The following is a 27,765-nucleotide window of genomic DNA, read 5'->3' on the forward strand; positions in this document are numbered from 1 at the left end:
TTCCTTTGCAAGATCTTGTGCTTTTCTGTGCTGCTGCAGGAAAAGGCTTGTCTTTGCCCCCCCCCCCCCTCCTCAGCAGAGAGGAGGGCAGAACTGCTCCTACAGATCCTGCACCTCTTTGTGCAGCCGTAACACCACCTTGTCTCTGCCTCCCCTGGTCTCAGCATTCAGCAGACTCTGTAAGCGGACTCCAGCCCTCCTCTGGTCCTCCTCCAGACCTTGCACTTTCTTCTTCCCAGATCCACCCACATCTTCTTCCTGGCAGTAGCCCCAGGTAAGGGGCTGCATTGTGATGTAAGGAAGGGTGGGTGACTCTTGACATCTCATGTAAGGGTGTAAGGAGGCGTGGGGTGCTCTGAACATCTAACCTTACAGATAGAACCGGCCCTTTGAGGGCAACCATAATGCTGATGCGGCCCGCGATTAAATTGAGTTTGACACCCCTGATCTAAAAGAAGGAAAATATACATTGTAAAGCATTGTGTTTATAGTTATCTCGCAGCCTTAACAATGTTGATAAACATTTGCTGGCTTTTTTTTTTCTTTTGACAGCTATGAGTGAGCAGAGAACGGCTCTGTAAGGCGTCTTACATACGATACTCCTGTTTGAGCATCTCATTTTCAGCTGTAAGGCTCTGTTCACACCTGAGCATTTTTCAGCTCATAAAACGCTCATCTGCGAAAATCCAAAACGCCCAACAATCAAAATCCCATTCATTTCAATGGCCCTTGTTCACATCTGAGCGTTTTGGCCCCTGAAGCAAAACACCTGTAAAAAAAAGCCTGAAAAACGCTGTAAAAATCACGGTAAAATCGCGGTAATAATCGCCGTAAAAAACGCACGAAAACGCTACGCTCAAGTGTGAATGCAGCCTAAATTTCAGGAGTATTTGTCTAATTGAAATTTGTGCATTTTCGCGCGTTCTTGTAAAATATGCAAATAAACATTTTTTTCAGATCAGCAGGATGTTCGCATGCGTTCATTTGTTCGATATCGTGGTTATACGCGCATTAGGTGTAAATTACTGTCCAAAAATGCAGATTTTTGTATTTTGTTCTTACTGAAGAATGCACGGCGCTCATTTACGTGCCTGTGTGCACAGGCACATTACAATGAATGGACTGTATTTTAGCTGTACCACTTTACCACCGGAGGATTTTGCTGTCTTACGTCTGGGCCACTTTTTGCCATTCGGTGCTGTGCGACTTTAACTGACAATTGCGTGGTCGTGCGACACCGTACCCAAACGAAATTTACGTCCTTTTTTTTCCCACAAACAGAGCTTTCTTTTGGTGGTATTTGATCACCTGTGCGATTTTTACTTTTTGCGCTATAAACAAAAAAATGCGTTTATTTTGAAAAAATAACAATATTTAAAAAAAATTCCCCCCCCCCCAAAATGTAAAAATCAAAATTTTTTTAAATTTTTGGCCAATTTGTTTTCTGCTACCTATGTTTTGTAAAAAAAATCACAATAAGCTTTTTTTGATTGGTTTGCGCAAAAGTTATTGCGTTTACTAACTAAGGGAAAGATTTCTGTCATTTTTGGTGTTTTTTTTTTTTAACGAGTAATGGCGGCGATCTGCGATTTTTTTTTGCGGGACTGCGACATTGCGGCGGACAGATCGGACCCTTGACTGACATTTTTGACACTTTTGGGGGTACCAGTGACATTTCTACAGTAATCAGTGCTATACATATGCACTGTTATTGTAAAAATGACACTGGCAGGGAAGGAGTTAATTTTATTGGAGGAGGGGTTAATGTATGCCTGGTGCTTACTAACGTGTGTGGGGGGAGGTGACTGAGTGACACAGGGACAGATCGCAGGTTCAGCTATGCTGAACCCTGCAATCTGTCACTGTTTGTCACTTAGGAGATCCGCCTGCTTTGTTTACACAAGCAGGCGGATCTCCAAACTCGATTCCCCGAAGATCGGGGAAGAGCAGCGGCGATCGCCGCCGCTCCTCCCCTGGCCCGACTCCCGCTGTGACTGAAAACAGCGAGAGTGCGCCTCCGGCGGTGCGCGAGCAACGCCTACAAGGGGAGGAGTCCAGCGACGTAGGTCTACGTCGCTGGACGGAATCGAGCCACTTTGCCGCAGTACAGTCAACGTGACTGGTTGGCAAGTGGTTAAGCTGCAGTGTGCAAGAGGCCTAAAAGCTCCATTCACACCTGAGTATATCGTTTTCAGTTGTTTTTTTTGGGGGCTTTTTTCAGGCGCTTTTTTCAGGCATTTTTTGCAGGTGTTTGGAGGCAGGCATTGACATCTAACAAAAACGCTTGTAATCTGTCAAAAAAAGAAGCTCGTGTACTGTTTTGAACTTTAGGCGTTTTACTTCAGGTGACAAAACGCTCACATGTTAACAGGGCCTTTGAAATGAATAGGATTTTGCTTGTTGGGCGTTTTGAGACTTCAGAGATGAGCGTTTTACGAGCTGAAATACGCCCAGGTGTGAACAGGACCTAAGAATCGAGGACATGCAGTTTTAAGATCGAGGGAGGGGGTGAATCGAGATTGCGATTTTTTAATGATTACTGGTGCAGTGTTTACCTTTCTGATAGAATTTACTTAAAGCGGAGTTCCAGTAATTTTTTGTGTTTATTAAAGTCAGCAGCTACAAAAAGTGTAGCTGCTGACTTTTAATAAGCACACACTCACCTGTCCCATGGACCAGCAATGTGACTGCCCAAAGCTTAGTTTCTTCCCCCTTTCCTCTCCGGGGCGCCGGCATTGCAAGTGTGGGCAACCAGCTGTGACAGCTTGTGGCTTCACAGCCGGATGCACACTGCGCATGCGCGAGCTGTGCAGTGCCTCCCTATTGGTTGGGCAATCTTCTGGGACCTGTGACGTGTCCCAGAAGATTGCAAGGAGAGAGGGGAACTTCCACTTGAGCAGTGGGAGCAGGAACCTGTCAAAATTAGGTACCTGTCCCCCCACCCCCAAGTAGTAGTGCTTTAAATAGAATTTCCCCTTTTGGGTGGAGCTCCGCTTTAAGGTATTTTCTCTTAGGATCAAATATTCTTAGGTTATTTCTCTTCTTAGGGTATTTTCACTTAGGATTGAACTTTCTTAGGGTATTTCATCTTCTGGTTGAATGTTCCTGGGGTATGCTCTTAGTATAGAATCTTCTTAGGGTATTTCTTCTTAGGATAGAATCCTTTTAGGATATTTTCTCTTCTAACTGAATGTTTTTAGGGAATTTTATCATCCGATTGAATGTCCTCAAGAGTATTTGATCTTCTGATCGAATGTTCCTAGGGTATCTTCTCTTAGGATCAAGTGTTCTGGAACAAATATGTTGCATCTAATGCTGCTCTAACCTCTCCTTTAGATAGAATGTACAATAACGTACGTCTCTTTAGGGTGGTGTTTGCCCACACCAGGATGCACAGGTGTTCCATACATCCCCGTGCAGGCAGTACTATTGCTGTCTACTAGAACGCTGCCCCCCACTATCACATCTGTGTGAGTATGGCTGCTTATCCCTGAACTCCTGAGTGTGTTTGGGGACATGCACGCACACAAATATGATATTAGGAAACAGCGGCTATACCCCAATAGATATCAATTGGACTGCCTGCACGGGGGGGGGGCACAGAACACCTGCGCATTCTCGTGCGGGTAAACGTGGCCCAAACAGTATTGTACGCCCTATGTGAACGAGACCTTACTTTCACTACAGAAATTTATACAGCTACATGTATAATGGTTAAGGTGGTAGTAAACTCATAGATTTACATTGTACATGTAGGTACAGTGAATATCTCCTAAACGTTGCACAAATTTTGTGGTATATGTGTAATTTTGCACTTTATTGATCATATGCACATTTATTATTGAAGTACACATATACTCATGTGTTGTACACTATAGCACTTTAATTGCGTGATTTTTCAGATATTTTTATGCCAAGCATATAACTATATATGCTTGAGCACTATTGCACTTTATAGCACAACTATTTAATTTATCAGCGCTGCATTTTGTTTATAAATTGATTTCACAAATTGTCATTTGTTGTTGCTGGCTGCTGTATTTCTAGGGTTGGCGCAGTATACATTATAACCCTACTACTGCTTTAGGCTGGGTTCACATTGGTGCGAACTGGATATGGGTTCCCCCGCATCCAATTCGCATGTCAGGAGCGTGTGACTGGTTCTCAATGGAGCCGGTTCACACAGCTCAGGGACAGCCGCGGAGCAGTTTGCAGAAAATTTGTTTATGTCTTCTGGTCCATTTCAGTTTCAAATTCAGCCAAAAATTTGGACCAAATTCAGACCTGAAATGGTGAACGGGATGCCCCGGACCTCCTGCTACTAGCTGCTCTGCAATCCAGTGTGATCTCAGCACAAAGGGCAAATTCACATCCGAATCGCACAGGAACTCTGTCTGCATTCTTGTGCAAATCGGTGCAGGGCGATTTTGAGCCTATTTATTTGAATAGGCTGAAATCACACTGGATCGCACAAAAAGTAGTGCATGCACGACTTTCCAAAAATGCACCGCACCATGGTAATGCGCTACCATGCAATTTGATGCAGGAAAACGTATTGCATTTGGCATCTGTGTTTAGGGTGCCATTAACAATGCATTGGCACCCACAGCCGATCGCAAAACCACACGGTCCTGAAAATGCACAAGGAACACATCTGTCCCACACCATGTTCTGGCGTTAACCCTAAAACAGCTAATTTTTTATAAACTGACCCCTTAGAGCCGGTTCACATTAGCGCGACTTGTCAGGCGACTTGTCAGCCTGACAAGTCGCGCTCCATCGCGGTCCATTGACCGCTACAGGACCCGTTCTAATAGGAGCTCCGACTTAGAAAAAGGGTCCTGTACTATTTCGGGGCGACCTCGGAGCGACTTGCATAGACTTCCATTATGTGAAGTCCCTGCAAGTCGCTCCGAAGTCGTGGTGCAATGTAATGCACAAGTCGCCCCCGAAGTAGTAAGGAGTCGTGTCGCCCCAGTGTGAACCGGCTCTTAGTTTCTATTACTTGTATAGTAACTTTTTACATCATTGTTAGTGTTTAGTAAAAACTTGTATCAGTGTGTTGTGAACTGTGCTTGTGTTCTGCGCCCCAAAAACAACAGACAACAAAAACCACAAAAAGTGTTTACATATTTTCTTTTTTTTTGTCATAAAATTTCCAAGATACATTATCATCAAACAAAGCGGAGAGAAGATCTGTACAAAACGTATGTTTTTCCCAGTCCTTCTGGTCTCCCCCTGTTGGGTCCGACGCACCCCCATGTGAGACAAGGAGACACATTATAGAGCCATTGAATATGTACACAACCTGTTGCACTGTTGATATCTGACTAGATGAATAATTATATATATATATATATGTATATATATATATATATATATATATATATATATATATATATATATATATATTATATATATATATATATATATATATATATATATATTTAAAAAAAAACACAAAACTTAATTAAAATAAATAGCAAACGTAAAAAATTACAAAAGAATTACAACGGCAGTGGGGCATGAACCCCCGCTCAGCTGGGAACATTGTTAAAGTAACACCTTTTTATAAAAATGCAGTAATGTACAATGAAGTATAAAGTAAGGGAGGTAGATGCTGTAAATGGTTCAGCAATAATGGTTTTAGTATACTTTGGAAGTATCACATTGCGGTGTTTAACCTGTCACTATGGTAGCATTAGGAAATTAGATTGTAGAACAAATGGCGGTTGGGGGAACATGCAAAAAAAAAAAAAAAAAACTGACAATTAGAGTAAAATAACACAGTCATTTTTACTTTTCTGGGTTCCCCTAACCCCACTAGATCCAATTTTTTTTCTCCTTCCTGGACTAGGCCAAGCTGCCCAGCAAAAGTGGCAGTTGCAGGTATTACAACAAACCATTTAACACTGCCGGGGGTGATTACAATGGTCAGCTTTTTTAAATATAGTTTATAATAAAAAAAACTGTTGCTGTAACTGTTTTGTTAGCTGGAGTTGGGATTTAAAGTGATTGTTAAGGCAGAAGGTTTTGTATCCTAAAGAGGAAGTAAACTTCCTTGGTTTTTTTGTACCTATAAGGTAAGCCTATAATAAGGCTTACCTATAGGTACTGTAAGTATGTCCTACTCCCATTTAAGAGATATGTACTATAAATGCCACTGATGACGTGCCGTTTCTTCAGAGCCCTGTGCCATGGACGGCCGCTTCTGTGCGCATGCGCGGGAGTGACGTTATCGCAGCTGCGGCCACCCACAGCGCTAAAGCCCGTGATCCCAGAAAAAATGCCAGAGAAGATGTCAGCCGTCTCAATAGTGAGCGGGCGCCACTGTAGGGCTTAGTTCTAAGTTAAGTATTTCATAATGAGCTAGTATGTGATGCATACTAGCTCATTCTGCATTTGTCTTACAGGTTTTTTTTGTTTGTTTTTATTTCCCTAGGGTTTACAACATCTTTAATGCATTCTATGCATTAAGATAAAAAGTCTTCTGTGTGCAGCAGCCCCTCAAATACTTACCTGAGCCCTATCTAGATCCAGTGATGTTGCAGGAGTGTCTTGGTTGCCTGGGACTCCCCTACTCATTGGCTGAGACAGCACCGTGGTGCCATTGGCTCCCGCTGCTGTCAATCAAAGTCAGTCAGCCAGAGAGGAGAAGAAAGGGGGTGAGTCTGAGCCACGGCTCCGTGTTTAAATGGAGCTTTTTGCCATGGGGGCACTCAACAGGAGGGAGGGGCCAGGAGCACCAAAAGAGGGACTCGAGAAGAGGAGGATCTGGGCTGCTCTGGGCAAAACCAACTGCACAAGGCAGATAAGTATAACATGTTTGTTATTTTTAACTATAAAAAAAAATTAGACTTTAGTATCACTTTAATTTGTTTGTCACTTACCTAAATTCCATTTAAAACTACATGTCCATCCAAGACTACCCTGTCCACAGAGTGACACTGATGCTGAATGAAGTGTCACTCTGTTAAAGGAAATGTTAAATTAACCGATCTACTGGCAGCATCAACTGATAATAAAATAAAAAATATGTAAGGATCCGTTCACACCATATGTACACTACAATGCGGGATCACAGTGCGCTAAAAGCGCATGAAAACTTGTTTCCATCTTAACCTATAAAGCTCTTCACATCAATTTGTTGCTTTTCTGAAAAGTCCTGCGTGCATTACATTAGTCAACAGCAATGTATGAAAACGCACTGAAAATGCACTACAAACACAATATACATTTTAATGAGTTATTTTTTCAAGTGACATGTTCATATTTCTAACCAGCAAATACACACCCTACAAAATGGAGACATGAAATGATGAAAACATGTTTCCGAGCAGAGAAAGCTGTGTTTTTGGCTTTCTCCAGATTCTGTAATTGGGTTTGGGGCCTGGAGCTTGAAGGTTCCAAAGTGTCTTGGGTGGGACGGAACCTTTCATCCTGTGTCCAGATTTCACTGGATTCCTGCAGCCTGTCTGAGTACACAGGTTTGCAAGAATGTTATATACTCAAGCCTGGCACCCCATTCACACTTGTGCGACTTTTCCTGCAACTTTGGACATAAAAGTCACATGACAACTATAGCAGTTTTTGCAGATGACACAAAATTGGGCAGGGCAATAACTGCACAGCATGAAGCAGATATCCTACAGAATGACCTGGACAAAATAACGGAGTGGGCAACGACTTGGCAAATAAGGGTTTAACGTAGAGAAGTGTAAGGTTTTGCATTTGGGGACTAGAAACATAAAAGCACAATACACATTAGGAGGGGAACCCTTGGGGGAATCAAATGGAGAAAGATCTGGGAGTCTTGGTTGATGATAGATTAGGCAATAGCATGCAATGTCAGGCGGCAGCTGCCAAAGCTAGCAGAATATTAGCATGCATAAAGAAAGGGATGTATTCCAGAGATAAGACTATAATCCTTCCACTTTATAAAACTCTGGTCCGACCACATCTGGAGTATTCTGTCCAGTTCTGGTCGCCAGTCCTCAGGAGGGATATGTTGGAGCTGGAGAGAGTCCAGAGAAGGGCAACTAAACTAATTAGGGGATTGGAGGACCTTGATTATGAAGAGCGTCTGCAATCGCTTGATTTATTTTCCCTGGAGAAGAGACGCCTGAGGGGGGACACGATAGCAATTTTTAAATATCTCAAATGGGGATCTCAGCTTAGAAAAAAAGCTGTTTAGTCGAAGGGATTGCATGAGGACTCGGGGGCATACAATGCGATTAGAGGAGAAGCGTTTTAACCTCAGGCAACGTGGGGGGGTTCTTTACTGTTAGGGCTACAAGATTGTGGAATTCTCTACCACAAGAGGTGGTTTCTGCGGGAAGTATGGTGGCTTTCAAAAGACTATTGGACGTGCATCTCAAGGATCAGAACATTCAGGGGTATGAGAGATGATTACAGCCACACACACCTACACAGGTTGAACTGGATGGACTATTGTCTTTATTCAACCTCACCTACTATGTAACTATGAGGGGGATTTACTAAAACCTGAGCACTTAGAATTTGGTGCAGCTGTGCATGGTAACCAATCAGCTTCTAACTTCAGCTTGTTCAATCAAGCTTTGGCAATAAAACCTGGAAGCTGATTGGTTTCTATGCAGAGCTGCACCAGATTTTGCACTCTCCAGTTTTAGTAAATCTCCCTGTATGTAACAAGACGCACTCCATGTTTTTCAATGATTACCATTCATATATGTGCAACTTAAATTTGCAGTGACTTCAAAAGTAGTTCATATACTACTTTGGTCCGACTTTCATGCAACTTGAGGGTCATAGACTTCAATCCTAACCCTCAACAGTTGCATGAAGGTTGTACCTGAATGTTTTACATGCAACAGTTGGTCCGACTTTGCAGAGGGACAAGTCCCATCCAAGTCACACCCATCCAAAGTTGCGTCAACGTTGCTTTAAAGTTACATCAAAGTTACACTCTAAAGTCGCATGACTTTGGAGTCGTACAAGTGTGAATGAGGCCTTCATTTTCAGTTCAACTTTGGAGTCTGACTTTGATAAGACTTTTACTCTCTTTGGCATTGAAGTCGTGTCAATGTCGGATCAAAGTAGTGCAGGAACCTTTTTTGAAGTTGCAGCGACTTCAGTAGTGTCAATTGGAATGGCTCTCAAAGAGATATATGGCATTTCACGTCCTGCGACTTGGGGTCTCACAAGTCAGATCCTAAAGGCTCTTACACACTATAAGACAGGATATACGATTTTTGTATAGTGTGTACACAACTTTTGACGGCCAATTACAACTTTTCGTATGAAAATTCCCGAAGGGACAAACTCACAAGTTTTTCTTGTACAGGAACAGAACTAATAATTTTCGTTTAACATGTTCCGTTTTCATACCATTTTCATACAAGAAAAATCAGAAAAGAAAGACTGAGGATGATCTGAAATAATAATAATAAATAAAAAAAAAATGCCTTTGGTCGTACAAGAATTTTTGTACCAATTTTCGTTCCTTGGTTCCAATTTGCTGTGAAACAGTGAGGAAAATCGGACGATTGTTCGCCCGATTTTCTAATAGTGTGTACCCCACATAAGTCACTCAAGTGTGAAAGGAGCCTAAGATCTAGTCCACAGCCTTCCAGTTTGAAGACATCTCACATATTAAAGACAGGAGGTCTCACCAAGGAATCAAGAGACAGGAGTGTCTCAACCAGGGGTCAGAGGTGTGCCAGCTAGGAGTCAAGAGACATGAGGTGTCAACGAGGGGTCAGAGGTGCCCCAGACAGGAGACAGGAGGTCTTGTCCCAAGAGTCAAGTTGGCTTCCTTCGGTGTGTCAGGAGAACCCCTATCCATAGACCGGGAGTGGGCCGTGTAGCAGGGATCTGCAACTAACGGCTGAGTGACCCGATAGAGCCAGGAGAACTGGGCAACACAGAGAGTCTGGTAAGAAGATCAGCGATGCTGCTGACAAGGGAACCAGGTGGTTTGGCATTATAAGTGTAGACAACTGATGTCCACTGCTGCTCTCTCCTTGTGCAGGGTGACTGGTCTTGTCCCCACCCCTTCCTGTAGCTTCCAGCAGGCAACCTGTGTGGGTGGGGCCTGTTAATCTCCTCCCACAGCTCTGCCATCTGCCTTTGCTACGTACCTACAGTGATGTCATTGCTACTTTTAGAAGGTATTATCTGGGTTTGCAAAGATCTTTAATGCACACAAATTAGGTTAATATCCTTTGTGGCTACTGATAAATATATTTAAATAAAAGTTATAAATTATAAATGAATTGCCCCCATGTCACTCCAGCAGGGAGCCTATGGAAAATTGAGATTTTAGAGTACCCAAAATAATGGTGTATTTTTTTGGGCACTCTAAAATCCACATTTCCCACAGTTCCCCTGCTGGTGTTACACGGGGGCAATCTTTTATTTATAATTTTGACTTTTTTTGGGTATTGTGACAGATTTTGCAACAAGCTCTCCTACCCAATACTTATAATTTAAAGAACGTTTTGTGCCCAGAGTTCAGCTTTAAGCCCAGTTTTTCTTTTTACTTCTTGATTGATTTAGAAAAAAAAGTAAACACTTGTGTCAGGTGTTTTTTTTTTTTTTTTGTTTACGATCCATTGGAGATATTTCACCACACTTCCTGTCCATATGACAACAGGACAAGAAATAAGCAATTGGGTTGTCCCCGGGACAGGAACATCCAGATAGTAATAATAACCTGGCAGAGGTTCTAACCTTTTGCTATTTAACAATAAAACTTTTATTGCAGTCTGTGTTCCCATTGGAGACATTTACAATAACTTTGTGTCCAGGAAGGAAATTTCCCATATGTGGACAAACACTTTAACACCTGACAATTGTTCTGGCCCGCTGTCCAAAAAAAGAAAAGGGTTTTGGCTGGAGTTAAGCTTTGAGTTCCTTCTGCAAACCTCAACTTGCAACTCACTTAGTAGAGGTCACCACTCTTTATTAGGTTTTAGCCATGCTGGGCTCAGTGGTGCACCCAACTACTCAAAGGCAGGTGCCAGTGAGCAGAGGAACTTAATTTAATAAGCCATAAAGTATCACTCTACTACATGAGTGAGTCTTAAGCTGACTATACACTATACAACGTAATTGTACAATCACTATAGAGTACAAGGGCTTGCCTGATTTAATACAAATTGAAGAGCTTGTTTATGTAGAGCCTCATAGTTTCCGTGAATCTAAGGCTCCATGTACACGGGACGCTGGAAATGGCCGTTTAGGTGCAGTTGGGCGTTTTTTTCAGAAGCCCCTGAACCCATCTACATTTTATCTTATCTGTCCATGTACACCAGGTCGTTTACAGTCATTTGCAGGCAGTTGCGTTCAGTGACTGTTTTTAGAATGCAATTATTTGCGTTCGAACGTGTGTTTCCCGGCGTTTCAAACGCACAAACGCGTCTGAACGCGTCCGAACGCGATGACCCGCGTTTAGCGTTCGCGTTTTTCCATTTTAAAGGGGAATCATTTTTTTGACCTCTAGGAACGCTTCTAAACGCAAATGCCCGCAAACGCCCGCTAAACGCGGGTACAAACGCGACCGAACGGACGTTTCAAACGTTCTAAAAATTCCAGCATTCAAAGGGACTTTTAACAACGTCCCGTGTACATGGAGCCTAATGGTGGCCACACACACTTCAGTAAATGATCAATTTATTTTCTGATTAATCTCTTCCGATAGGAATAATCGATCTGTCCACAACCCATTCAATCTATAAGCCACATGGGGGAAGTGATTAAAATGGTTGGAAGCTACAATCATAAGGTATCAATTGCATCTGTTTCTACCATGCAATCTTAAATTCTGATGGATCGAAATATGATCATATCAATGACCAAGGCATCTCAATGCTTCCAATTGATACAAAATTAATAATTTTCTGCCCTGGCCAACTGACTCAGTTTGATCAAACCTGATCTAAATAGAATCTAAATTTATCAGAAGGGAAGTTATGATTGGATTGTGCGTTGACAATAAAACCAATGTGTGTATGGCCACCATGAAGGAGATTGTACAATTAGATTGTATAGAGTATGGTCAGCTTTAGTTCCGCAGAGGAGGATTCCAGGAGTATTCTCCTCCGCGGTGCAGATCCAAGCACCACCCACCAATTGTAAGCCAATTGCTACTATTCAAGCATAAGGTAAATAATGGAAGGATACAGAGTCTCTACCCAGATGTCTACAGCAGCAGAGGTCAGCAAGGCAAGAGTGCAATCTAATGCATCCTAGAGGCTGTACCCCAATTTCCTAGGATGACTTGTGGAAGGAATGCTCCTTCATTCTGAATAATATGTTAGATTGTATAAAAAAGTGTTTATATGGCCAAAATATTTCTTTTAGTTTTTTGCTTTGAATACACTAGGGAATGGTTAAAACCCCTATCTAATTTTTTTGCAGTTTGTATCCTGCTAAGGAGAGAGGAAATCTCTTAGGCCCCCTTCCCACAGACCGACCGATCGAGTACGCCTGTCAGTTTTTAAGGTGGTCCTGTTTGGACCATACATTGCTCTCTATGAATGTCAATGATCCGATACTGTCTGCTAAAAAAAGATGGAAGGGGATCCGTTCCCTATCCATGCGGCAGATCGGATGAGAGTCCAATGGAAACAGACTGGTGGTTCAATTCCCTCTAACAGCCCATAGAGGACAGCAGGTTGTGTCCATGTCCACTCTGCATCAGTGGAGCAGACACAAACTTGTCATCTGTCTGCTTAGCGGGGATCAATGGAGAGATTCCCTGCTAAGCTGGCAGACTCTGCCAGTGTGAAAGGGTCCAAAAAGCTAAGGGAATCCCCATCTTAGAGAACTTTTACCAGAACAGGTGTTCCCATTGGATTTGCCCTTTCCTCTTGGTCTCATGACAATTGTATTAAAACATCAAAACTGTCAAGGTCACAAATAGAAACATTTTAGTATACCGTATATAAAAAGCTATAAATATCAATTTATGGTGGCCCTGGTAGGTTTAAGCCAGCCTTCCTCAACCTCTTTACCCCAGAGGAACCCCTAAAATAATTTTCATATTTAATGGAACCCCTACTAAAACCAATTCATCAATGATGATCAATTGGCAAATATTGGTGTTCAGTAGGAAGAATGGATCCTTTACAGTGGTCAGAATAGCAACTTTACAGTCAGTGAAAGATAAATAGATCATTCTGCTGGTTGTGACAAGCAGTGTTGGCCCTTTGGCTTTAAAAGCACTATCAAGTGGGGTGGTTAATCAGCCACAGCTCAATAAACCCCTAGTAACCTCTGTAGGACCCCTATGGTACCCTGGTTGTAAATGGCTGATTTAAGCACTTATACATTTTACAGACTACACTGGACAGTTCCTCCCAGTAATGTGTATCTCTGCTTCTCCCGCAAAGCCATAAGGAAGGTGTCTTGTTTTCATGGCCGAGCTTCCCAATTATTTGTTTATGCTACATCAAGGGAGGGTAACACCATCTCTGGGGCTTGCAATGGCTGCAGCAATTGGGTTTAGCTGGAAATTCTAGAAGCCTGTTGCAAGACCATTCATTTCAGCAATAATTTCATATAAGAATATATGTGCATTTTAACATATTCTTTAACATGTTTTTATCTGTAGAAGCCTCCCTTGTGTGGACATCCAAAAGCCCTGAGATTTCTCCTGGGTGCCACCATCTTGGATGTGATGACATCAGTCCCAGCAGACTCAGAACTCTTTCCTGTCACTCCTCCCCTGGCAACTACATAAAAGCTGGTTCAGCACTGACAGTAAACAAGCACTCCCAGAAGAGAAGGCTATGATGTGCAAGGAGGGAGGGGGCTGTCCTAGCGAATAGATTTTTCCCAGAGTATATAAATTTAATAGCAAGTGAAAAAAAAATTGATTATAGAAAGGAAAAAATGTCCAAGTGAGCATTTAAAATATTTCATATGTTTGTGCTTAAACCTAAAATGTTTTAAGTTGATAACAAGGTCTCTTTAAAGTGAACATGTGCTTTGACCACACAGCATTCACTTCAATGTAGCCCTCCGCAGGAACACATACTTACTTTCTAACACTACTCTGCCACTCTGTTTATCTGCAGGAATCCCAGAAATGTCCCATGAAAGTTACGAGTCAGTGGAATTCAATTTTTGCATTCGGGAATGGCACTTCCGCCCCTCCCTGAACATTTAAATGCTTAGTTATTACAGAGGGAGTTGATGTAGTCTAAAAGAGGAACAACTCTTTAAGATTTTATGCCCACTTTAACACAGGAATACTTAACACATTTATCATTAAATGACGCTTGCTGCAGAAATATTTGCAAGTGTTGAAATCAGTTGAAATAAATGCGTGTACAAATACTCCACATCAGTGTATAGTGCAACAGTTTAGAATGGCTTCTACAATGATGGAAGGCAGTTTATGGTTTCCACCAACAGGGCGTGGAAAATAACCCCATTGGAGGGGATTTCTATCCACAATAATACGTTGACCATTTCCCTTTTTTTGGCTGAAAGATGCATCCCATTTGCTGATTGTTTTGACCTACAGGCCAATCAGTTCTTTGGGATGGGTGGATCAGTCTGTTGAGCCCCCAATGAAATAGGTCTATCAGGTTTTTGGGTCCTTTTATTTTTTGGATTAATCTCCAAGACAAGTGCTGGTAAAGGAAATATCATGATGGCCAACCTCACGTCTCCCTGAGCCAACCCAGTCACTCCTCACAGATTCCAGACTCTTCCAATTTATCAGCTGTGGACAGCCAATGGTCTCCATTATCGCGTGTGCGATGTCCTTACTAATTGCCGCTGTGTGTTGTCCATCCCTCATAATGAAAGTCCTTTTCACGTAGATCCTTTCCTTTATACACATATAAAAATATATATCTACATATATATATTTACTTTTATACTCTATACATATATATCTGCCTCTGTTTTTGTGCTGGGGAAGGAGATGAGGGCACGGCAGAGCGTGGTTGTTGTGGGGAAGGGTGGCTTAGGAGCAGCACAGAGAAGCACAAGTCGCTTGCGAGCGCTGTGTTATTTGCACACATACTGGTCTACAATTTCCGTGCATTTCTTGCATTTGACGAAGCAGCACCAGTGGAACTTGCAGTGGCAGCGCTCGACCTGCACCGTCTTGAACTGGTCGTAACCCCGCCCGCAGCACATCAGTTCACACCCATCCATACCCTCCGAGGTCTTGTTGCAGAGCCGACCCTGCGTGCCAAGGGAGCCTGTGCTCTCGTTGCGCAGGCAGTAGTCCGGGCTGGGGTCTAGATAGACAAGATCGTCCGCAGTGGGAGCATTAAAGCGCTGATTGATCTGTTCCAGTTTGCTGCGCTTGTTTAGTCTCATGGCTGCTGCGCTGTCATATTTCTCCTTCAGATACTCGCCCACCTTGCGGAAGTCAGCCAACTGAAGCCAACAGGTCTTCAGGCTACAGGAACCCGAAACGCCATGACACTTGCAGGCCACATCAGCCAAATTATACACAGCCTAGATAAAAGAAAATGACAATGTATTAGGAAAAGGAAATAGGTTATTTGTCATTCAAGGTAATATTGCTGGACATAGGTTGATTTTTTAATATACAATTACAAGTATATACCGTATATATGTACAATATAAATATAAGCTTCCTTTAAAATACACATAAAGCTGAAAGTGATACTAAACCCACACTTTGTTAATTTACATTGTCCCTTTTATTTCTGTATATGGATGATGGCGCTGCAATTATTTTTTTAAAAAAAAAAAAAGACACCTAAGTACCTTTTTGCTAATCGATATACAGCTGACACATGACCTAGATCTTTCCCAGCCTGTCTGCAGGGAAACATAAGCAAGAGGAGCTTCTAGTCCACTGCTGCTGGGCACATGTTTAAAATAAAAAAACAGCCTTTGAAATACAGAGTAAAAATAAATAATAATATCAATAAACAGATTTAAATTGGCATACAAATATAAATTTGAAATCAAATCTTTATTATTTTGTGGAAATAACTTGGAAATGGTGGATTTATGCCATTCACAGGCTGTGTCATGCCCCTCCAGCCTGCGTCTTAGAGGGAGGGAGGTAAAGCCTTCATTAATCTACATGTAATATCCCACCTCCATTGTGTTTAGCTGGTTAGTGGGAATGGAGGAGGAGGAGGGAGGGAGTGGGCTGTCATTTACCACGGTTTATACACCTACATGTGTGACTCTATAGTGACATGGGCTTTCAGATGTGATAGGGAGGAAATGCTCAGCAAAGTAACTCACTGAAAACTGAGCATGTACAGATCTGCAAAATCCCTAGCTGAATTGGGGACATGAACATAAGGTGGAGCTAGAGAGGACCAACCAGGTTTTTTTGCAGAATACAGAAAACAAATTTCATAGTGACTGAGCATAAACAGCACGTAATATCAGGACAGCATTTACTGATAGTTTTTAAAGTGATTATAAAGTCTAGTTTTTTTGTTCTATAAAATAACAAACGTATCACTTACCTGCTCTGTGCAGTGGTTTTGCACAAAGCAGCCCAGATCCTCCTCTTCCCGGGTCCCTCTTTGCTGCTCCTAGGGGGCGGGGGTCCTGTTGAGTGCCCCCACAGCAAGCAGCTTGGACGGCTGAGGCACTCGTGGACATCGATCGACTGAGATGGGTCTCAGGTAAGTATTAGGAAGACTGCTGAACACAGAAGGCTTTTTATCTTAATGCATAGAATGCATTAAGATAAAAAAAAACTTCTGACTTCACAACCACTTTAATGGTGTGGGTTTAGTGATGCTTTAAAGCTGGAGTTTATTCTACTCATAATAAGCTTCCCTTGTACCTTTCTTCCCCCTTCATCAACATGTTAATAACATCTTTAAATAAAACATTTCCTTTTCATTATGCACCTTATACAGGACCTAGTGATGTTGACACTGGGTCGCTGTGCTTTTCTATACAATGCAGTCAGCTCCTGGTTAGTGGGAGGAGCCAGTAGGGTGCTGTACATAGCTCCTAGAAAACATTACAGCACCCTGGCTCAGTACTGCTCTTTAGAGCGCCCAACCCTGAGGTAGGCAGTGGGCTGGCTCTTGAGAGGAGTTTTACAAATATCAAAATCCCATGATGGGTGGATGTCAGTGTGGAGGAAAATATGCGTCCAAGCAATTTGCATTTGCTTGCACACCACCCCTGGTAATGCCCACATGTGATCCTGAGTGTCCCTGATTGAAATAACTAAAATCCAATGATTGAAAGGGCTGGGCAAGGTACAGTCAGGCTGTGGAGGAAAGATCTAGAATGATGCAGAATTTCAGAGAAACTCAAATGACTGGGGGTGTAATTGCCAACATCCCTTCTTACATTATTATAGACCAACTCCTCTTTTAGTGGGATTTTATACAATCATATATATATATAAAAATATATTTATTTATTTATCTCTTGCAGTTAATATATTTTTTTTAGCATATGCAGAAGGTTAGAAAACTATACAACATTCCATGGAATACATTGTGTATAAAGTGCCAGAACATGACATAGTATGATACATAGAATGAACAGGAATAGTGGTGTTTCCCAACTACTTAAGACTTAGCCTCATTGGTGAGGATAGTAGCCAAGATGACTCTAAGTAAATGGGGAGTATCCAAAGTGCCGTATATATATATATATATATATATATATATATATATATATAAGCAAAAAATTGGGGGAGCAAACCCTGAACATGTATATCTAAAGGATTTAGATATACATGTTCAGGGTTTGCTCCCCCAATTTTTTGCTTGTTTATTATGTATTCGGTCTGACCAGACTTCTGTGGTTGAGCACCCCACCCCCCACACACACCTGTACTCTATCAGTGTCCACTATCAAGTAGATATAGGAGGAGTCCCTTGTAGTGCATTAGCACATCTCTCCCAGCAAGGAGTGTTGTCTCCAAGGGTTAGAGAGGCTGGATTCACCCCTTTTTTTATGGCTAGTGTAGGACCCACTGATAATGGAGTACTTTGACGTACTGTAGTGGTGGGCTTGAGCACGATATGGCCATATGGTGGGACCAAATCCCCATTTTTATTGATGGATTGTCTCCATATTTGATAGTCATTTCTTTTGCATGTGTGCGCTATTCTTTTTTAATATACATGTCGCTTGGTTCATAGCTGCACCGGCTTTAGATATACATGTTCAGGGTTTGCTTGTTTATTATGTATTCAGTCTGACCAGAGCACCCCACCCCCCACACACACCTGTAGTCTATCAGTGTCCACTATCAAGTAGATATAGGAGGAGTCCCTTGTAGTGCATTAGCACATCTCTCACAGCAAGGAGTGTTGTCTCCAAGGGTTAGAGAGGCTGGATTCATCCTTTTTTTATGGATATTATATTTGATACTATATCCATATTTGATAGTCATTTCTTTTGCATGTGTGCGCTATTCTTTTTTAATATATATATATATATATATATATATTATTATTAATATAATATTTTTTTGGTGAAAGAAGGGTGGTAAATAATCATGATACAAGTGAGTAAAAAGGATGAAATATCTCTGTCATTAGCACAAAGACCACAGACTCGCATCAGTGCAGTACCTAGCGAGAACCAGCAGGTGGTGCTATGTGGCTTAAAGATAATCGAAACCTTGCTATTTGTCGCAGTACAGAGTTAGTATTTAGGTGTACAGGTAAAGGAGAATTACAAATAAAATATATGAAACAATTTTCCAGGAATTATTTATTCTTTTGCATGTAAAGCAATGAAAATGAAATCAGTGGAACGCCAGTGGAGAGAAAAATCCTGCAAGTGTGTGGTGATGGGGGGTTATGTTATACCCTAAATATGGGAGTAGCATGAAGCATGGTCTGAAAGATGGAAGTAGCCTTTTCTAGGTAAAATTGAGTTTCTAGGTAAAATTGAGTAGTTTAAATGGTAATGAAATGAGCATGCATCTTTAAAGATTGTGCAGACATCAATAGCAGTCTACTGTATTCTCAATCTGTATAAAGTGGGGTTTAAAAAAAAAAGGCAAATAGACTGTGCACTTTGCAAGTGCACTTTTTTTCAGTTTCACTCATTTTCCTTAGTAAATGTAATGTGGCAAAGCTTTGCTTTGTAAAGAATACCCAATCAGGTGCAAGAAAAAAAAAAAACTTTCCTTTCACATGATTGGAAGATGTAAATCAGCAGAGCTTTACCACATTTACTAAGCTCTAGGGAAAATGAGTGCAACTGAACTTTGTAAAGTGTACCATCTATTTGTCTTTAGTTAATTTACCCCAGTATGTCTTAGAGCTCATTCAGATATGCGTCAATTTTTGCCCTTCTCTGAAAAGTGATAAACACACTGATCGCATCTCTGAGACATTTGACAGGCAGTGAGGAGGCACTATGCAGCCACTTAACTGGCTGATTTACCCTTTCCAATGCCACACTACTGTGGCACAATCATGTGCAGTGCATGCGGCGGTTGCAAAGTAACCTTATAGACCTGCATTAGTCGTGCTCAACGAAGGCAACACCTGTCAAAAAGCTGTTTCATTTTTGCCATGGCCGCGAAGCACAGCATGCATGTTCAAGCATTTGATTTTGAATGGCACCCCAAGCATTCAATTTGAATGGCACCCCAAGGCCCTAAGGCAACAGATTGTTGATATGTAGTGTCAATATAGGGGAGACAGACACAGTTTGAGAAGGGCTACAGACTCTGATCTGATCACTGAGCTGCACTATGCAATAGAAATGGAGCCTGACGCTCTCTAACTGTTTGTCTTCCCACACTGGCACTATATGTCCACTAAAATATGCTAAAAGTAAGTATTTGGCATTTTGCAGAGTAGAGTAGGGACTGGCCAGAGAATTGTTCAACTTGAATATGTATTGCAATGTATGCATAAATCCCTTTTTTTTTTTTTTTCAAAGCTTTGCTAGAAATATTTTAGGGTGTACTGTATAGCAATGTGCAAAGTGTTAAGCCCCGTACACACGTACCGAATGTCGGCCGAACGATTGTCCGTCTTTTGTCCGGTCGGCTGAAAAGTGCTAAAGACTGCACACGAATTTTGTCAGCCAACAACAGCCGACTGCAGAAGTGATGTCATGTGATTGTTAACTTTCCGTGTGTTTTTTCTTTTCTGAGCATGCCCAGTCTTGCTAATCTGCTGTTTGTCGGCCGAATTCAGTACTGACTGGCGAACAATCGGCCGTTCTGGTGACGGCCAACAAATATTTTAAAGTCTGCACGACAGATTCTGTTCGGCCGAAAATGCGCTGTCGGCTGTCGGAAGCATCATACTAACAAGCCTACAATCGGCCGATCGGTCAGCGGCCGAATATTTACGGCCGACAATCGGTACGTGTGTACGGGGCTTTTTTTTTTTTTGTGTACGGAAAATTTTCAGCGTAGACTATATTGGGCTAAGAAAATAAAAATCCACAATTCACCACAGTGATAGCTATAAGTGTGCCAAGTTCGGGTGACAAACTCCTGTCCTATTTGCAGTGAGGACAAGACAAGTATGAAGAACAATACAATGCACTGAATAGAACTCTGAGGATTTCTATTTGATATTCGGTGGAAGTGGAAGAACAATGTGGAAGAGTTGAAGGAAAAGAGAAAGAGTTACACAAGGGTTTATTTTCTGCCAACACCAATTCTGTTCAAAGACACCTTGGCCATTTCCACATTAAAGCCTCAGCTTCCTCACATAGGAACTTAGCAATTAGGATACACACAGGGGGTCTTACATCTGGGGAATAGGGCAGAAGTCAGTTCACTGAGATCACACATCAAATAATAAGAAGGGGATCTGCTTATTCAAAAGACTGGTAAGTTAGGACAGAGGTCCCTACACGGCATGCTGCCTACAAGTGATGAGAGTTAATTAAACATAATTTGTTCCAATCCAGGTAACTCCTTATGGGAGCTCTAGAAGTGTTTGTTCCAGAAAAAGCAGCAAGAAAGTTGCATGATTGTGTACAAGTGCAATAATCACTGGTTGTGCTCTGGGTCAATGGCCATCAACAGAGCTACTTATAAAAATGTAAGGACCCATTTGCATTTTTGTAGTGCGAACGCGCACTATGCATGATACCACCCATACAGTTGGGGAAAAAAAAAAGCACCTGCACTATAGCATGCCACAAGTTTTTAAAAGTAGTGCAGTTGTGCGTTTTTGTGTGTGTGTGGTAAGGCTGGTTAGGGGCTTATTTATAACACAAAGCCACATAGCACCAGTTATTGTGCAATGTTTTGCAGCATAAACGTGTGCTGTTCTGTAATGCAATGCGTTGTTCAAATGCACTGCAGTGTTTGCTTTTTTCTTTTTTTAACCACTTTACCACCGGAGGATTTTCCTGCTAAAAGACCAGGGGTTATTTTGCGATTTTTTACTGCGTGACTTTAACGGACAATCGCGCGGTCGTGCGACGCTGTACCTAAACGAATTTCACGTCCTTTTTTTCCCACAAACAGAGCTTTCTTTTGGTGGTATTTGATCACCTGTGCGATTTTTTGATCACGCGCTATAAACAAAAAAAGAGCGTAATTTTTGCAAAAACAACAATATTTTTCACTTTTTTTTATATGAAATTCCCCCCAAAAAAAATGTAAAAATCAAAATTTTTTAAAATTTTCGGCCAATTTGTTTTACGCTACCTATGTTTGGTAAAAAAAATCGCAAAAAGCGTATTTTGATTGGTTTGCGCAAAAGTTATCGCGTTTACTAACAAAGGGAAAGATTTTTGTCATTTTTGGTGTTTTTTTTTTTAACGAGTAATGGCGGCGATCTGCGATTTTTTTTGCGGTACTGCGACATTGCGGCGGACAGATCGGACCCTTGACTGACATTTTTGACACTTTTGGGGGTACCAGTGACATTACTGCAGTAATCAGTGCTATATATATGCACTGTTACTGCAAAAATGACACTGGCAGGGAAGGGGTTAACAGTATTGGACAGGGAGGGGTTAAGTGTGTCCTAGGGGCGTGATTCTAACTGTGTAGGGACATGGCTACTAGTGTAAAAACAAAGATCAACAGTTCTACATAGTAGAACTGTTTGATCTTCACTTTTACACAGGGAGAACTGACAGGTGGCTTGTTTACACAAGCCGCTCTGTCTTTCTCCCGCTGTAGCGGCGATCGTAGTGTGACCGGCGGACATCGGGTCCGCCAGTCACACTCCCGCACTCCTCCGTGAACGAGCCGAGGCGGGCGCGCGCCTCGGCGGGCGCGCGCCCGCCCGCTATTGGCTCTGGAAGGAGTGACAGGCGAGCGACGTAGACCTACGTCACTCTGCCTGGCCGGGGCCGACTGCCGCAGTAAATATACTGTGCGCAGTCGGCAAGCGGTTAAATCAGGACACATTGCACAAAAGTGCAAGTGCAAAGAAGTTTGCTGGTATGAACTTAAGCCATAGGACAGAAGACACATTGGGGTTTACAGTAATCCCCCGCTCCATCGCGGTTCAGTTTTTGCGGTCCCGGTAATTCGCGTTTTTTTTGTAATGTTATTTTACTATATAAATCATTAAAAATGAAATATTTTTGTGTTTTCCATAGCTCTTGCTATGTCTCTTAGTATCTTTTATGTGTTTAAATTTGTTTATTGTTTAAAGACCTTAAAATGCTTTTACACGTACAGTGACAGTAAAAAAACCATGCCTACAATGCATTTTAATAGGGTTTTTCTATTTCGCAGAATTTTACTTTTCACGGCTGGGTCCGGAACGTAACCCCCACAATGGAGGGGGGTTTACTGTATTTACTAAAGCTGGAGAGAGCAAAATCAGTCTCTCATCTGCATTGAAACCAATCAGCTTCCAGGTTTTATTCCTAAAGCTTAATTGAACAAGCTGAGGTTAGAAGCTGATTGGTTTCTGTGCCTAATGGGCCATATACACTATAAGATTTTCTGAAGACTTTTTCCTTTAGACTTACCAAAACCAGATAATATGAGGTCAAACCTAAACACTTTCAATTTGTATGCAATCTGGCAGGCTCTTGCACTACATAGAAAAGGTAAAGCCCTGTACACACATACCGATCGTCGGCCGAACGATCGGCCGTCTTTTGTCCAGGGCTGTCCTGTCGGCTGAAAACTGCAAAAGACTGCACATGAATTTTGTCGGCCAACAACAGCCGACTGCAGAAGTGATTTCATGTGATAGTCAACTTTCCGTGTGTTTTTTCTTTTCTGAGCATGCCCAGTCTTGCAAATCTGCTGATTGTCGGCCGAATTCTGTACTGACTGGCGAACAATCGGCTGTTCTGGTGTTGGCCAACAAAAATTTAAATGCCTGCACAACAGATTTTTTTCGGCCGAAAAGTCGCAGTCGGTTGTCGGAAGCATCATACTAACAAGCCGAAAATGGGCCGATCGTTCGGCGACCGAATATTTACGGCCGACAATCGCTACGTGTGTACGGGGCTTAAATCTGAAGGAAATCTAACCACAAAAGTTGAATAGTGTGTATCCAGCTTAAGGCTGGCCATACATGTTTAGTTTTCTTATACAATTTTCTGTTAGATTTGCCAAAAAACATATAATATGAGGTCAAAACGAAACAACACTTTCAATTGTATCCAATAAGACAGGCCTTTGTACTACATATTTGAAGGTAAATCTAAAGCAGAGATGTATAGTACCTAAGTAGAACTACTTCACTACTGTACTTAAGTACCGAAAGGCGGTATCTGTACTTTCCTAGAGTAGAATTTTTTTCTCCTACTTCCACTTTTACTTCACTACATTTTTTCGATGATTTTAATACTTCTACTCCGATATTTTTTTTTTGTGTTGCATAGTTACTCGTTACTATTATAAAAATTACCACTGCCAGAACAGTAGATGGCAGGTTTCATGAAGCTCAAAACATGTGTATTATCAGCGCATACGAAAATAAATGCTACTGTATGTATAAATAAAAGCTGCATTTGAAATAATAAAAAACAATATGATGTTCAAACTTTTGTCTTCTTTCTTTAATAACTACATAACACAGTACTTGTACTTTTACTTTCAGTACTTGAGTAGCAATTTTTTTTTCAAAACTACTGGTACTTTTACTTTGAGTACTTGAGTAGCAAAATTTAAAAGAAAAACTACTTGCAATACTTAAGTACAAAAAATGTTGAATACTTTAGTACTTCTACTCAAGTCACTTTTTGATTGAGCGCTTCCACTTCTACTCAAGTCACTTTTTGATCGAGCACTTGTACTTTTACTCAAGTATGAGTTTCGAGTACTTTATACAACTCTGATCTAAAGAAAATTCTACAGAAAATTGTATAATGTATGGCCAGCCTATGTGAGACTGATTTTGCACTCTCCAGCTTTATTAAATAAACCCCATTGCCTTGTTCTTGCATTGAGACTGCGTTGGACCACACTGCCCAACACAGGCCGAAGCTGCTATTGTGAATGAGCCCTCAAAATGAATATGCACCTCAACACACAAAGACACATACTTTCAACTTTAGCAACACCGCACAGCTCAACAATAAAAAAAAAACCCACCATAGCTAAACACCATTCAAAATTGTACATACCAAAAGCCAAGCTATGAAGAGTTGCCGTCTGGTATTTTTATTGCCAATAATTATTTCCAGTGAAACAAATCTTGGCAAGGACATTTATGAAGATTTTTTGATACCATATTCGTCCCCACATCGCAAGTAACGAAGGGTCCCAGGTAGGACAAACAGGAATGTGAGGAGGGGGGTCTGCAGTTATTTGGGGGGGGCAGCTGAAAAGAGAGGAAGTGCCACAACAACAGCACAAGGTATAAACAAAGAAATGTAGGACCATAAAAGCCAGAGGAGGGGGGAGAGTAAACACCCCCCCCACCCCCAGCCAGGACAGGAACAGAACATTTGTGCAATGCTGGAGGTGTGATAGTCGGTTTATGACCTCTTTATTACAGTGAGAGTGTAGGGGGCTCTGGACCCCTAGGTGAGTTTGTATTTGTTAGTTGTGTCCTGCTTTATGGCCAGTGCAGGAGGTTTGACATTCCTGACCTTGTCACTCTTTCTGAACATTTGGTGCAGCTTGATAAAGTGACAAAGACAAGCTTGAAGAGGCATTACTTGGACAAATCTGATTTTGTGTTTGTGCTACTTAAAACACTCAGCTTGTAATTAGAGAGACAAAAACACTGCAAGAATTTTTTTTAAAGCTGCTTTGATGTGAAATTGTTTTACCTATAGATATGGAGTGTTTGTACAAGATCTCCTGCAACTGAGGACTGTCTGTAGACCAAAGCTAAGAACAGACATAAGATTGTAGTCTTGCGGTGACGATCACAAGTCTCTGAGTTTAGCACGCGACTGACTTAGAACATTCACGGTAACCTAGGGGTGGACAAATTAATATGGAGCTTAGGAATCTGTCCAAACCAGGAGCCAGCAGGATTTTCTTTAGGAGCCAGCTCCATTGGCAGCTAGAAAAAAACCTCAAAAGTTTGGTGCACTGGGGCATTGGCTACCTGGCTCCTGGGATCTGTCCATTCCTAAAGCTGACCAGAGATGGACATTAGTACTGATTGGTGCATCGTCCAGCCACAGCGACTGTCAGCTCAGTGTGCATGGGGCCCTACTGTGTTAAAGTGATTGTAAAGTCTTGTTTAAAAAAAAAAAAAATAACAAACATGTTATACTAACCTGCTCTGTTGCAGTGGATTTGCACAGAGTGGCCCTGATCCTCCTCTTCTTGGGTCCCTCCTTGCAGCTCCTGGTTCCTCCCTTCAGTCAAGTGCCCCCACAGCAAGCAGCTTGTTATGGGGGCACCCGCTGCAGCTCCGTCTGTCCATTCAGACAAGGAGCTGCCGTTCTGTCCCGCCCCCCCCTCTCCCGACTGGCTGACTGGTTTTGATTGACAGCCGTGGGAGCCAATAGCGCTGCTGCTGCTGTGTCTCAGCCAATCAAGAGGGAGATGGCCGAGAGACTCATGGACATTGCTGGACAGAGATCGGGTTCAGGTGAGTATTAGCCAGTGCTGAGGAGGCTGCTACACACAGAAGGTTTTTTATCTTAATGCATGCATTAAGATAAAAAAACCTTCTGACTTTACAATTACTTTAAGCTGGCCATAGAGAGAACTAAATTTGTCGGGTTCAGCAGGGACTGAACAATTTTCAATCCATCTATGGCAGTTTCCGCTACAGAAAAGTTAAACTAATAATCAGATTCTGTCAGTGGCTCGCTGAGAGGCTGAGCCGGTTGCCAGTCCAGGCATGTGGAAGGATCCCGACCATACGATCCCTATCCTTCCCATCCCTGGACCGGCTCTGTGACATCAGCCCGCTGTCTGTTGAAAACAGGTCACTCCTGTGATCTGCAGGAGTCTGATAATAAGACTAGAGATTGACCGATTATCGGCAACACCGATATATCGGGGGCTAATATGAACCTTCTCCGATATATCGGAATCGGCCCCTGAGGTTACCGATAATGCCGATATTTAGGGAAAGTGCATGTCCTGGGGTGTCCCGGTACCGGTGTCCATAGCCGACAGTCGGCTGAGAAGCCGCTCGGCTGTCATTACAAGGAGCGGGAGTGGCCGCCTTCCACGGTTTACCCGGGTCTCTCGTCCCACCGGGCATACTACCTCCACCGCCGAAGAGAAGACCCGGTGTAGCATGAAGATGTGACCCGTGAAAGCCGGTATCCCTGCCGCAAATGCGCATGCGCCGGTATGCATGTAAAAAACCCAGAAGTGATGTCATGACATCACTTCCGGGTACTCGGCGCCAAATTAAAAAACTGACAGCATTAAAAACAGCCAAACTTAGTGTTTTGAATGATTTTCAGTGCCGAGGAGGGGTTTGGGGTCTTTTATACCCCCAGATCCCTCCACGAGGAGTACCTTTAGAAAAAAAAAAAATTTTTTACATGTCCAAAAATATTGGCCGATATCGGCCGATACTGATATCCGATGACCAAAATACCGGTATCAGCATTAAATAAAAGATATTGGTCGATCACTAATTAAGACAAATTTGAGCACTTTTGCTAATTATTCATTTTCTAATTAATCCATAATGAGATTAAGTTGTGGTGTTTTTATACCTAAGGACTTGAGCTTTAAATCAACTCTATTGACTTTTCCTCAGATCTTAGCTTTTTGCAGAGCTACAGTCAATATATGGATCTTCATATCTGGCAAACTTCCAGCAGTACCTGGTTTCCAATATGCTGGAGTTACATAGGGGCTGATGATAAACTATTGCTGGTGCAAAATGTACATTTGCAACATCATGTGCGAAATTGTAGCAAAAAAGTAGCAAGCTGCAACAAAATATCTATTGTGACGCAGTGACCATAGTTTTTACAGATTCCTGGACCATCTACTGCCTGGTGCACTAATGCGCTTATTCTATGTGCTCAAAAATATATGCAGTCTTTTTAACTGTATGTCGCACAAATAGTGACTCTCTTATTTATGTCGCATTACACAAGAACAAGCGTTGTGGATCATTAAGAAAAAAATTGTGGGACATTTGCTACGCTATATTCTATATTGAAAAATATCAAAATAAAATAATGTAATATTCAAAGTGCAAACAGTGCTCAAAGGATATTAAAAAGTGCTGACAGTTCTAAGGTGCAATGGTGCTAGAATAAAGTGCTCCTGCTTCTTTTAGCCAGAGTAAAGTGCAGAAATCCGCAATCTTCCTTTCTCAATTATCAATCGAGGGCCCTCCTACGACCAAACTTACCAGATGTTGACCTCCTGAGCTTACACTGAGATAGGTCAAAACACACCTAAAGCGTAACTCCACTTTTGTCGAGAAAAAAACATTCCCCTCTGGG

The 27,765-nt window shown here is 42.0% G+C and overlaps 1 protein-coding gene across 3 annotated transcripts in view; it reads right to left on the reverse strand.

Moving 5' to 3' along the window:
* Positions 1-14,482: 14,482 nt before the first annotated feature.
* Positions 14,483-27,765, reverse strand: part of WNT5B (Wnt family member 5B) — a 218,388-nt gene continuing 205,105 nt past the window's right edge. For all 3 annotated transcript variants that reach the window (XM_082255748.1, XM_082255749.1, XM_082255750.1), the window contains exon 5: positions 14,483-15,465. In XM_082255748.1, coding sequence (XP_082111874.1) covers positions 15,007-15,465 — 459 coding nt within the window. In that variant the 3' untranslated portion in view covers positions 14,483-15,006. The remainder of the gene's footprint in view (positions 15,466-27,765) is intronic.

This window comes from Pelophylax lessonae, assembly GCF_965119305.1.
Source record: "Pelophylax lessonae genome assembly, chromosome: 4".
Classification (NCBI taxonomy): Eukaryota; Metazoa; Chordata; class Amphibia; order Anura; family Ranidae; genus Pelophylax; species Pelophylax lessonae.